The 14,085-nt window shown below is 39.9% G+C and overlaps 1 protein-coding gene across 2 annotated transcripts in view; it reads left to right on the top strand.

Moving 5' to 3' along the window:
- LOC137934144 (uncharacterized) overlaps positions 1–14,085 on the top strand; it is a 31,290-nt gene continuing 17,205 nt past the window's right edge. The window contains exons 1-9 of one of the 2 annotated variants that reach the window (XM_068778389.1): positions 1–103; positions 184–274; positions 401–575; positions 662–767; positions 891–967; positions 1,341–1,367; positions 1,493–1,664; positions 11,725–11,821; positions 12,005–12,085. In XM_068778389.1, coding sequence (XP_068634490.1) covers positions 53–103; positions 184–274; positions 401–575; positions 662–767; positions 891–967; positions 1,341–1,367; positions 1,493–1,664; positions 11,725–11,821; positions 12,005–12,085 — 877 coding nt within the window. In that variant the 5' untranslated portion in view covers positions 1–52. The remainder of the gene's footprint in view (positions 104–183; positions 275–400; positions 576–661; positions 768–890; positions 968–1,340; positions 1,368–1,492; positions 1,665–11,724; positions 11,822–12,004; positions 12,086–14,085) is intronic. The other variant, XM_068778390.1, reaches the window with a different exon arrangement.

The following is a 14,085-nucleotide window of genomic DNA, read 5'->3' on the forward strand; positions in this document are numbered from 1 at the left end:
AAGAACTTTGGCACGCTTTTACTGACTATTTTCGGAAGAAAAACGATATTGCATGGAAGAAGAACAGGAAGCCAAAATCTCTCGCTTTCTTTCATGGTTGCAGGTTTCAATTCCTTTTCGCTATTATCTTAATGGGTCAGATTACGTATCGACTTCTTGGGTCTGTAAGTTGTACTTTTGCAGGTGAATGGAGTTGAACTTCGCGACTGCAGTATTCGTTACGGTGGTCCCAATAAAGGTTTTGGCATTTTTTCTGCCAACAACAGCGTTAATGGTATTTTTGAGTGGATTTCATTCTGTTTCAACTTAAATTGGGGGGGAGTCCAGTTTATATTTACTGACGGGGTTGAGTCTGTTTTTTTTTTTTTTTTTTTTTTTTTTTAAACCTAGTACATTTCAGGCATTCTTTTGGTTGTTCCGCTCGATTTGGCGATCACTCCAATGCGAGTACTTCAGGATCCTTATTTGGGTCCAAAATGTCGTGCAATGTTCGAAGAAGGAGATGTTGACGATCGGTTTTTGATGATTCTCTTTCTGACAGTGGAGCGTCTGCGTAAACAATCCACGTGGAAGCCGTAAGTGTTTGGGGAGTTTACTCTGTTAAATTGGATACACATTTTTATTAGTTGTATGATTTGACGGAGTTCGTGGAGAACGGCAGATATCTTGACATGCTTCCCAGTACGTTCGGAAGCTCGATTTGGTTCAGGGAAGATGCACTGTCAGAGCTGAAAGGGACCACATTGTACCGGGCAACCAAACTGCAAGTATGCAATCATACATTATATAATTATCGTTTTATTGTATGGGCATATATTTGGAGAAACAAAAGTAAACTATATTGCATGCTGAGTTTTGTCATTACATTTGTAAGTTTTCTGCTGTTGTAGAAGGAAAAGCTGCAGGCTCTGTTCGAGCATAAGGTGAAGGCTCTAGTTGAGGAGCTTCTTAAGGAGGAGCTGGAGAAGTATGTTATCTGTGTTTTATTGTCTTTATTCTTTTTCTCTTTCAAACTAACTGAAAGATGCAAATTTGAAAAATCTGTATATCTTAGGTTCTGCATCATCTTTTTTTCTAGAAAAAGTACCAACTGGATATGTAGAATAATTTGCCCTATTATTTTCTGAGCTTGCTGGAGATTTCTGCAATGCCTTCATTGATTAAATTACTTTTTAGGTTTAGAATTCATTCTTAACTGAAAGCAGTCACCCAAACTCATGTAATAGTCTGGTGTGACGCTGTTCAATGAATTTGGTATGTAATAATTTGTTGACTATTGCTTTATCATGGTTTTACTGGTTTTTAGTTACTAATGATTGTTATTGGGGTAATTTTTCCAGTGAGGTGCAGTTTGAAGACTTCATCTGGTATTATTCTTTCAGAATCTTGTTTGATAGAACTGTTGCATATGCTTCTTTGAGCTGGATATTGATATGTTGGTGTCTCTGAGTTGAAGTAAATTTACTCTTTTATATTTTCTGCATCATCACAGGGCAAACTCCGTCTTTTGGACCAGGGCTCTGAACCTTCCATTACCTCGCACTTTTGTGTTTCCTGAAGTTGTAAGTGAGCAAGAAGATGGTTTATCCTGTCCCTGCTATCATTTGAGAGGCTCCATGGCCCAAATTTCTGGTGAAATGTTAAGTCATGGAAAGGATAAAAATGTGAGGTTCTGTGTGTGTGTTTATCTTTCTCTCTCTCATCTCTCTGTCTCTCTTTCTCTTTGTTTCCTTTTGATAGTTGATTATTCAAACAAATTTCCATATAGGCATTGATTCTTGCAATGAATGTTTTGTTGAAATACTCGAGTAAGGGTAGTTTGGTTATTTTACCATCTTATGTGGTGTCTAATGGTTCCAGCATGTTAGGCTACTTCTTATTCTATTATGTTTCATGTTTCATACAATTCGGTAATGTATTGAGTTAGTTATAAGACTTTCTGTATATAGGGGCATCTTTGTCCTTTTAATGTAACTCATTTAGGTGCATCAATAAAGGGGAAAGGCTCGATCTTTGGAGCCTCAATTCAGACACATCACATTGCTGCCCCTTTTCAAAACTCTTCTCTCTCAATTTCCTCTCTTTCCTCTATTTAATCCTCCCAAGGTATTTTTTCATATTTTTTTCTTTAAATGATTAACTCTTTTTTTTTTTTTGAAAATGAAAAATGATTAACTCTTTAATTGCCATATTCAGTGTCCTTGGGGTTCCTTTATGTGAGTCCAGTTTCAAGTTAAATCCAGTGTTTGTTTTGAGAATCAGATTCAGTGGTTGTTGGTACCTATTAATTGAACTAAGCACAAAAGGATTGATTACACTCAACCTTCTTAGAAATTGCAAAATCACCCTTGCCTGCTTACGATTATCAATAATGACATTCACTTTTGAGGTTCATGATTTTGATATTATTAAAGAAGTAGGCCTCTCTCTCAAGATGAGTTCGGCCCTTGTGTCTGATACTCTTAAGGAGCTGTAATCCATTGTTCACTGTGATTGTATCCTTTGGATTCAAAGGGTAAGGACAAGTGGCTGAAACAAGGGGATGACCCTCTAGATTTTCCGTTGCATTACGTCAGCAAGAAGACAATCAAATTGAATTAGCAGATTTTGAACTCTCTGATTCTACCATACTAGTTGAATTCCAAAAAGGAAAAAGGTCATGTACTTCTTGTCTAGTATCTAAATATGTATTCTGAAGCGAAAGAGAAAATGATAATTATATCTTGGAATGTCCGTGGAGTTGGCTTCTGGAGAAAATGAGCCATTGTTCGATTGATTCTTGCAAGGCCTCCTTTGTCATTCTCCAAGAGACTAAGGCCCAGAACATGACTGATTAGATTGCCCATGACCTCTGGAACTGTTCCAACCTCACTTGGATTGCTTTCAACGCTATTGGGCATTTTGGAGGGATCCTCATTCTCTGGAATGTGAGCTTTCTTGACATTCTTGATGAGGAAATTGGCACCTACTCAATTGGAGTGAAGCTTCGTGACACAAGTACGAGCAACGCTTGGGGTTTGGACGGAATGTACACACCCACTGGATATCAGGAGCACAACAGTTTTTGGGATGAATTTTCCAATGTTTCCCAACTCTGGTAGATACCGTGGGTAATGGCTGGTGATTTTATGCGCTCTAGTTTGGCAATGAAAAGTCCACCCCCAATCGAATCACTTCAACAATGTGTGGATTTGTTGACTTCATTGGTAGCTGTGAGCTTGAGGAGATTAGCCTATTTGCTAAGGCATTTACTTGGTCAAACAGACAACAACAACCAATCCTATCAAAACTTGATCGTTTCTTTGCAAATGGTGATTGACTACATCTATATCAGCAAGCTACTGGGTGAGCTCTTAATTAGGTCAGCTCTGATCACTGGCCTATACTTCTGGACACCAAAATTGGACAATGGGGACCTAAACCCTTCAAATTTGAGAATTCCTAGCTGCTTAAGAGGAACTTCAACAGCTTAATCTTCAACTAGTGGCCAAATATTAGCACCACTGGTTCTGCTGGATGTTGCCTCTTGCAGAGACTAGAAAACCTAAAGACCCAATTCAAAACTTGGTCATCTGCAAACCGCAACACTGTCACAATGGAGAAAGAGTCACTTTTGGCCCAGATTGCCTCCATTGATGATAACGAGGAACAAAGGGCCCTTTCCGCTATTGAGTTTCATAGCCGAATCTCACTACAGCATAAATTCCAAACTATTTCTCAGAGTGAAAGAATTCATTGGAAGTAGCATATCCGATTCAAGTGGCTAGCAAAGGGCTACTGCAACACCAAGGATTTTCTATGCGATTGCTTTGACAAGGAGTACCAACTGGAATGCTTCATTATGTCTCAGTGACAAAGTAGTCTCAAATAGGTCTTCAATTACTAACGCCCTCATTATTTTTTTAATAGATTTATACTCGGAGTAGTGTTTTGAGCAATCCATGCTGTAGTGCCTACAACTATCTAAAATTACTTCCACTATTGCTTCCTAGCTGGAACTCTCTTTCTTTGCCAAGAAAATTGAGTTGGCTACTTTGGGTATATCAAATGATCGTGCTCCTGGACCTGATGGTTTCAACAGGGAAATTCTATCAAAGACAATGTCCTATGTTCCACTCCTATCAACATGGCATAACCTACCGAAGTATTGGTGGGTCCTTTATTGCTTTGGTTCCCAAGAAAGATATGGTGGAACATTCCCGTGACTTTCGACCTATAAGTCTTATCTCTAGTTCCTACTGCATGCTCATAGGCTTAGGACTGCCTTACCCATGATAATCCACAAAGGATAATGTGTCTTCATTAAGGGGCGAACTATCCCAGACTTTGCCATGGCTGCCCATGAGGTCCTATATCATTTAAAGAGATTGAAGAAATTGAGGATTGCATTTAAGCTAGATCTTGAGAAAGTTGTTGATCATGTCTATTGGAAACTGCTTGATAGCCTGCTCGAGAATGGGATTTGGTGACCGATGGAGATTCTGGATTTGGAGTTGCATATCTTTAGCATCTTACTCCCTCCTCTTGAATGATACATTTTGGCAGTTCTCGTGGGATCAAACAAGGAGACCCCCTCCCACCCCTACTATTTAACATTATTGAGTAACTATCCTCTCTGATCAATTTAGCAAAGGATATTGGGTGACTCAAACTTGTTGCATTTCAGTTGGAATTTGACATCCCCCTTCTCCTATTTGTAGATGACACACTCCTCTTCGGGGAAGGTACTTTTGATTAGGTCAAGAAAATTAAGGCTCTTTTTGGGTTATTTGAGTTATCTTTCGAGCAGAAAATCAATTGGTAGAAGACAACTTTGATGGTGTATCACATTGATGTTGGAGTACTCACCACTATGGCTTGTTACTTAGGTTTTACACTGGCCTCTCCACCCACCATGTACTTGGGTTTCCCTCTTTTTTACTGCAGGCCACGAATCAACTTTGGACACCAATGATAGAAAAACTTGACAGACGCCTTGCTACATGAAGGGGACATCTTCTCTCAAAGGCCAGCCAACTTGTCCTTCTCAAATCGTGCATTGCTGGAATGCCCAACTACTTCCTCTCCTTTATACCTTGCCCTGCAGCTATTTGTCATCGAATTGAAGTGTTAAGGAGAAGATTCCTTTGGAGGGGCTCGAGTGGAGATTTCAGATATCTCCTAGTCGGATGGAATGATGTCTATAAACCTAATCTCTAGGGCGGCTAGGGATCAAGCTTACAAAAAATATGAATCAAACCCCCAATGCTCAAATAGATGTGGAAATTCAATTCCTCTCCAATGACAATTTGGAGACCTATGATCGTTGCTAAACTTGGATGGATGAAACCTTGGTGGACTGTTGGGAGTCACCATTAGAATCTCTCGCATCTTTGGAGATCCTCTACCCCCTTCTCTCAACCTTTGAGAAAGGAATTCGGTTCTATGTAGGTGAAAGAACTAGACTACAATTTTGGAAGGGCTGGTGGAATGGAAATAATCCACTATGTGACAGCTATGATGCCTTGATGAGAATAAGCATATCTCCAACCACTACTGTGGTTGAAGCTTGGGGAACCAGTCTCCACATGGGTTAAATGATGCTGATACTCAGATGGCATCCAGTCTCATTTTTTTTTTTATGAAGATATATTTTTATTAAAAGAAAAAGAAAAAGAAAAATTACAAAGGCAGAGGGAGCAAATCCCTTACAACGAGAGATTGCAGGAAAGCTCCTTCCTTGGCAAGCACATCTGCTGCCGAATTTGCAGATCTTGGAATGTGAGACTAAATACATGAAAAAGAAGATACAATATCCAAAATCTTCTGGAGTACATCCCAGTGCCTCCATGGGGGAGAAGTATTGCGCTGGCACCAACCAATCACCACCTTAGAATCCCCTTCAATGTGAATAGGCCCACTACATTTGTCTTTGAACACCTGCAACCCATTAAGAAGGCCATGTAACTCAGCCGACGTTGAATCGGATATGCCTAAAGGACCAGCATAAGAAAAACATTGATTCCTAGATGAGTTTGAAATGACGCCCCCAAATCCCACGATCCCGGGATTGCCAAGAGAAGATCCATCAAAGTTCAATTTTAGGTAGCTAGTTTCCGGGGGGGGGGTCCATTCCTGCATAACTGGGATTTTGGCTCTAATGTGGATCCTCGCCAAATTGCTCCAGTTGTCTCGAATGCCGGTGCCTTTGAAAGAGGAGAGGGTTTTTTTTGTCAATAGCCAGGTTGATATTTGCCCTGTCACTCTGTCAACAACTCTAGCCTCAGATTCGCTTTTAGCATCAAACCGCCTTCTATTCCGTTTGTTCCAAAGCCCCCATGGAAAGAAACTAGCACAAGCTGAGATAATCAATTTGCCGAGGCCAGGAAGGAGATATCCCAAGATTGACTTGCAAAAGCTTATCAGGTGTTGAACAATACAAAATTGAATCTCCAATTTGCTTAAAACAGAGGTCCACACATTCCACGAGAACTGGCACTGAAGAAGAGTATGACTGGCGGATTCATCTTCATTGTGGCAAAAAGGGCATAGTGGATCTATAGATGGGTGATCTCTTCTTCTGAGTACATCAGCCATGAGAATTTTACTTTGACAAGCACTCCACATGAAATTTTTTACCTTAGGGGGGCTCATAGTTTCCAGACGAAGTTGATGTCATGCTCCCTTTGCGTCAGATCCCAACCGTTGATGTATCCATATGCAGAAGCAACTGAGAATTTTCCACTTTTGTCAGGCCACCAAATGAGCTTGTCTTCATTGGAAGGCCAAATTCTGACATGATTCAAAGCATCTAAAAGGTTGCTGGCTTCCATGGCTTCCGTGTTTGATAAACCCCTTCGGGGGTGTAGGTTCACATTCCCTCCCTCAAAAGCATCTGCAACTGTAATTTCCTTGTGAGTGGAGAGAAGGAAAAGAGTGCTGAAAGAGTTCCGTAAAGGTGCCTGTCCTGTCCACCAGTCATCCTAGAATTTAAGAGATCTGCCATTACCCACAAAGAATCTACAGGCTGATGAGAAATTCTGAAGAAGCAAAAAAATAGATCTCCATATTGAGGATAGTCCTCTCCGATTTCCTCCAGCCATCCCCCATGGCATATTCCAGCCCAACTTGACTTGAACCATATCCTTCCAAAGATTGGAGGAATTTGTGTTGTACTTCCAAATCCATTTAAGAAGTAAGGCTTTGTTCATTTCTTTTGATTTCCGAATCCCTAATCCTCCCAATCTTTTAGGTAAGCAGACTTCATTCCATTTGACCAAATGATATTTGAAAGAGTCACTTGATCCTCTCCATAGGAATCTTCTTTTCATTTTATCTATGGCTTTGCAAACTGAGGATGGGCAAGGCATAAAAGATAGAGCATAGTTAGGAATGCCAGCAATACAAGATTTAAGGAGAATTAGTCTGCCTGCCTTACTAAGTAAACGCCCCTTCCCACTAGCTAACCTGGATTCAATCTTTTCAGCCACTGGGATCCACAGACTTTGGGAAATACGCCCATGAAACAGAGGAAGACCATGATACTTTGCTGGAAGCGTAGCCGAATAGCATCCAAATAAATTTGCCATCTCTTCAAGGTCTTCTGGGCTCACATTAAAACCTAGGAGAGAGGTCTTCCTCCAATTAACTTTCTGACCTGATGCAATTTCAAAGAGCCCTAATACTGCTTTTATCCTCCTAGCAGTATCCATATCATCGGTGCCAAATATTATGGTATCATCCGCATATTGCAAAATCGGTATATTGAAAGCTTGCTGAGAGCTGGTTGGGGAGAGCCATCCAAGGTCAACCGCCGAATAGAACATAGCTGAGAGAAATTCTGCTACTACGTTAAATAAAAGTGGGGATAGAGGTCACCTTGTCTTATCCCCCTCGTACCTTTAAAATAACCGAATACCGAACCGTTGAGGATCAGGGAGTAGGTTGCTGAGCCCACACAACTTCTTATCCAAAAATGCCATTTTTCTCCAAATCCCATTTTTTCCATTGTTTCATCATGCAGGGTCCAGTTAACGCGTCAAAGGCTCGATCTTGAGGGCAATTCTCGGCTTCTGGTTACGCTTGAAGTGATCCATAAGCTCGTGCGCAGCCATTATGGAGTCTAAAATTTCTCTCCCCTTGAGGAAAGCGTCTTGCCCTTTGTGGATGACGAGAGGAAGCAAAATCTTCAAACGGTGCGCTAGGAGTCTTGCAATAATTTTGTATGCACTTGAAACCAAACTGATAGGGCGGAAATCTTCTGGTTTTTCCACAGTTGTTTTCTTTGGGACCAGAGTGATAAAAAATGCACCAATGTTGCAGAATGTTATGCCATTTCTGTAAAAACCTCCGATCATGGCATTGATATCTTCCTTAATCTTGGGCCAAAACTTTTTCAAAAAATCTCCATTAAATCCATCAGGACCCCGGGCTTTGTCGCTTTCCATGCCCAATACTGCCTGCTCAATTTCTTCAGACGAGAAAGGGGATTCAAGAAGTGAGGTGGCTGCTGTGGAGATACGGGAGAAATTGATGTGCTGAAACCTCGGCCTGTTGGTACACTCCTCCGAATATAAACCTGTAAAAAACTGAACCAACTCGTTAGTAATTGAGGTCCGACATGATGTTACCTCATTGTTGATGCATAATGAGGTAATTCGGTTGGATCTCCTTTTTGCTGAGGCAATGACATGAAAAAACTTTGTATTTGCATCTCCCTCCTTTAACCATCTAAACCTGGCGCGTTGCTTCCACCAGATCTTCTCTTGGCATCCAGTCTCATTGCTAATCTCCAATCGACCAAAATTCTAGAGCATGCCCATGACAAAATAGTTTGGAAGTCTGATGATAGTTGCAGATTTCAGTTTCGTCAACCTATAACTTCATCAGTGGCTCTGAAACCCACAGCACAGCCACGACTTGGCATCTTTCTGGACCATTAAAAGTCCGATTTTTCATCTGATATGCATTTCTCAACAAGATACTTATGGTGGACAATCTGTGGAGAAGAAGTAATACCGGCCCTTGCATACTTTGTCCTCTCTGCCATGGTGCTGATGAAACAGTCCCTCATCTTCTTCTCCACTGCCACTATACTTGAGAAGTGTGGACTCTCCTACTCGGCCAAATTGGGCTTCAATTTTGCCTTCTCAAAGACCTTGGAGCTTGTCAGATGATTCTTTTTTGAAATAATTGTCAGATGATTCTTGGTACTTGCATTCCGAAGTTAGGGAAAATCGTACTTTAGGCCTGCTTGGCTCATATTCCTTGGGGTCTAGAAGGAGAGAAACAACCGTTGTTCCAGCTGCAAATTCAGAAGTGCGGAGGAGGTATCCAGCAGCATCATTGGGTGCATTTCATCCTGGTTCCATACTGAGTTTGCCAGTTTGAGGAACTCCCTTTTCTGCGTCAATTGGTAGGCTATGGCTTACATGTCTATCTTCGCTTGAGACCCTATTGTTGAAGCATGGACATCACCAAATCCGGGCATGCTCAAGGTCAATTTTGATGGCAGTGTGCGTGTATTCCGGTTGTTGCTGGTATTGGAGGAGTTATTTGGGATTTTGATGGTACTCTGGCCCTTTGGGGATCTTTGATTCCACTTCAGCTGAGTTGTTTGCCCTCCTTCAAGGGCTCATTGTATCCTGAGATCATCTGAACAACCCTCTTGTTATTGAATGCGATTCTAAAGTAGTTATTGGATGGTGCTTGACCCTTGCTGAACCACCATGGTGACATTGGATTGTATTCCAAGTAAATTGTTGATAGTGTATCCTACTTTTCTTGTGAGTGGTCTCATATTCTGGGATCAACAAATGCTTTTAGTGACTCTCTTGCCAAGCAAGGAGTCGCCTTACAATCCCTTGTTGTTAAGGGAATGCTCCTTTAGCTAGGCTACTTGTAATTGTTGTTTGCTGAAATAAAAGTTACTTCTCTCAAAAAAGAAAAAGTTAAACTTCCCAACCAAGAGAGCGATGGTGATGAATTGTGATAATCAATCAACCATTTTCATTGCCAGGAATCCAGTATTTCATGAATAGGCAAAGTATGTTAAGGTAGATTATCTTTTATTTGTGATGATGTAACAAGTGTGCTGTGGTTACTCCATATGTCAAATCTATAGCCTATCTTGGTGATATCTTCACTAATGCCTTATGCAAGCGAGAATTTAAGAATTTTTGTAATAAGTTGGGCTCTTTAATATATATGTTCTTGTTAGAGGGAGAGTGTTGACATACATATCAAAGGGTATTTTAGTCTTTTGTTCTTGTCGTATTGTCCCTCTTAGGATAACGGTAAGCTTGTCTTCATATAAAAGTTATGTGGTTCAATTTTTATTTAATTTTGAGATGTATTTAGGAAGTAATAAGAGTTGATTTATGTAACTTCGTATCTTTTTCACTTAAGTGAATATATAGAGGAAAAGGTGGTCGATTTCTGACCCCAATGATTGCAGCATCTATCGCATCCTTTCTATATTCTCTCATACTCTTTTCTCTCTCTCTCTCTCTTCTCAATTTTCAGTTTCTACAAATTGAAGAAATGCTTCAGTTGATAGAACGTTGTACCTTTTACCAACTGATAAAAAGGGTTTCTTCAATAACTGAAGGCTTGGGAAATGGCAAATATACCTAGATTCTACTAAATGTTTCCCAAATTGCACCTTCCAACATGTACATCTCTTGTTGTGGAGGAAAGCCTTTCTAGCTAAAAAAGGTTTTTGTGTCCTCTCTCTTCTTAGTAATACATTTACACATTTTTCTCAAAAAAAAAACATGTACATCTCTTCCAATACATAAAATACTGAGGCAGTTTAGACCCTGTCAAAAGGCACTTGAAATAAAATTCCTCATGGCAGATTCACCAAAAAACTGACGACTCACAGGTCTAGAAGGATATTCTTTAGGCATGGGTCTGCTCTCGAGTTAGTAAACAACACTCTTAGGGTCACAAACACGTAGGATCATTGTCTAAGCAGCACTTAAAGCCATCAATCACTTGGTTAGGACATGGAAGAAAGGAAACATCGAATATTTAATCCTTTTCAGCCCTAAAACCCTTATTTTGTGCTTCTTGGAGTTGACATAAGCCTAGTAGAGGAGAAGAAACTAAGAAAACTTCTAGCTTATTGATTATTATTGCGTTGATGCCAAGTGAAAATTGGGAAACAATAGAGTGTGAAAAAGAGAAGAGGAAGAAGAAAGAGAACAGAGGTAGAACTGCTGTTAGAGAGTATTGGTTAGAGGCTCAAAGTCAACCTTTAACCCTATTTGATTATCACTTAAGCTTGCTTGTACATCAATAAAAAGGCTATTCTAGGTACACTGACCATAGTATAATGTAATCTACCTAACATATACCTACTTGGAAGAGGGAATACTACCATTACGTATTGAAATTGTGAGATTTCCCCTCATTTTTTCTAAAAGGTTGATTGTTCATAAAGAATTGACTCACGAAACATTTCTGCATATATTATTGTGAACCAAAGGACCTCTTCTGTCTTTTTCTAGAGTCGTTCCTAATTTTATTGTTGTGGATGTAGGTGAAAGATCAAGCTTAAAACTTTTAATCTTGTTTGCTTTGATTTTATTATAAAGTTTCTTATTTATTTTATTCTACTTATTATTTGATTTTACTTTTCCCTGAGAAACTTCTTCAGAGGGATGAAAGCTGGCTTCCTAGTTGTGCAATAAAAGTTTGATAATGTGCCAAAATGATATGATATTATATATTTTGATTTAGACAGCTATAGAAGGTGCAGAAGCAATGCCGACTGCAGAAAAATCTGAGACTATTTGGGTTGAGGGTCTTGTTCCTGGAATCGATTTCTGTAATCATGGTATTTCTCCATATTCCCCAGTAAAATATTTTCGTTTTTCTGGCATAGAATTGTGTCTAATTTCACTGAACTAGTATGGTATCATTTGCATTAGTGTATTAAGGTTTACGTTTAACTACTTTGAGCTAAAGAGGATATAGAGACCGCTGCATGACTCTAATGAATAACATTATTCATTTGCAGCTGTAAGGGCTGCTGCAACATGGGAAGTTGATGGTACTGGATCAACAACTGGCTTTCCTTGTTCAATGTATCTCCTTTCTGGTAAATAAATTTCAGGGCAGATTCGTTTCTGTTTTATTTTTTAAAACATCTTTATGCTAAGTAGTTTAAGAAATTTATGTTGCAGATTTTACATGGTCAAGTCAGATGTAAAATTCATTTGTGCACGTCTTGTTACTCATATTCTTTATTTTCATGTTTGGGATTACCCTATGTCATGTGCACATAAGATTATGGTTCGAACAAGTTGCATTGATATTTCTGAAGAAACTTATTTTTGTAATGCAGAAGTGGAATCTGAAGATCATATTTTTGTTGTTTGCCTGTTTACCAGGTCCACTTGGAGTACTTTTTGTTCAAATTTGATTACCACGTTTGTTTGCTGTCACTTTTCCGGAACTTATGTGTTAGTCTGTGAAAAGATCTTTATCATATCAAGGAGAAATTTTGTGGCTGTTATCTTTTGAAGATTGTTATTTGCCGTCCGTCATCAACCATGGACAAAGTGCATTCCTCAAGGGGCAGAACATCTTGGATTCTGCTATGGCGGCTCACGAGCTTATTGACTTCTTCATGCGCTTGGGCTGGGCCACCATCATGCTCAAAATTAACCTTGAGAAGGCCTTTGATAGGGTCAATTGGAACCTGCTGGACCACCTCCTTGGCTGTGCTGGTTTTTGCACCGGGTGGCGCTTTTGGATCCGAAGTTGCATTACTTTGGCGTCCTACTCCGTTCTCATTAGCGGCACGATTCACATATTCTTTCCCGGCTCTCATGGCACCAGACAAGGAGACCCCATGTCCCACTATCTCTTCAATTTCATTGCTGAGTATCTATCTTCAATGTTGCACTTGGCGAAGGATCTTGGCTGGCTCTTTCTAGTGGCACACTTGCCTAAATTCGACGTCCCTCGTCTTCAATATGCGGATGACACCCTCTGGTTTTGTGAGGGATTTCTAGAGCAGATTGGGTGCATCAAGGCACCGATAGGGCTCTTTGAAATCACGTTTGGCCAGAAAGTCAATTGAGCTAAATCCACCATTATTGGGTTCCACCTGTCGCCCGAGACTCACCACTCTATAGCGGACTGTTGATTTCTAGGGACAAGATATAAACACAAGAGATCTCAAGGGAAGTAGAGAAGAGAGAAATTCTAGTTGTTGGAAGAGAGGAGAAAAGAAACCAAATGAGAGAAAGAAGAGGAAAAGAGAGAGAGGTGTATGGACGAATTTGAGCCAAGAGGAAAAAACTTGAATACTCTACCCCATGCCTTGAGGCTGTATTTATAGTTGTGTAAAGGTGTTTACAACAACTACAATGCCCTTAGCGGTACATGCTTCAAAAGGAAAAAAAGACATAAGAGGACATATACCAGCTTACATAATTACAATTTTATGCTATCTCTATGAAAATTCTCCTTATTTACTATCCATGCCACCCCTACACTTGGGTGTCTTTTAACACTCCCTCTCAAGCTGGTGTTTGTAACTTCACTTTTGCAAATAATCTTGGTCAAGAAACTTGTATGTTTGAAAATAAACTTTGATATTTTATGTCTTGAAAAAGAAATTTTGATTGCCTTGTTTTGATTTTTCTTCTTCTTGTTTACATCTTGCTTGTAGTCTTCATCTTATTCTCATCTCGTTTCCCCCTTATTTGGATATTCTAGCCACATAAAACTTGATTACCACGACATGTAGAATTCTTTATTATTGGTTACCTCTGTCTTGTACTTCTCCCCCTCAAGTTGGAGATCTCTTTGTTCTTTACCAAGAGACCAGCTTGCACAACATAATGATGAGAGAAGAAAAATCACTTCTAGCCATATGACAATGCTCCATACACCAGTCAAAATGGTCATAATCTAAAATACACTCCGCTTCAATGGCGGAAAAACAACCCAATTATAAGGCACAACAAAGAGACTACTCACTTTTTAAGGGTAGCTCAAACACAAATCACCTCTTGGGTGAAAAATAAAAGACTTGCTGCCAGCCAAGTTCAAATTGGATATTGGGCACACTCCTATACTTTTAGATAG

The sequence above is a fragment of the Aristolochia californica genome, unplaced genomic scaffold (assembly GCF_029961685.1).
Source record: "Aristolochia californica isolate CCGP_79_NKW_82.1479 unplaced genomic scaffold, dmAriCali1.0.hap1 SCAF_6, whole genome shotgun sequence".
Lineage (NCBI taxonomy): Eukaryota > Viridiplantae > Streptophyta > Magnoliopsida > Piperales > Aristolochiaceae > Aristolochia > Aristolochia californica.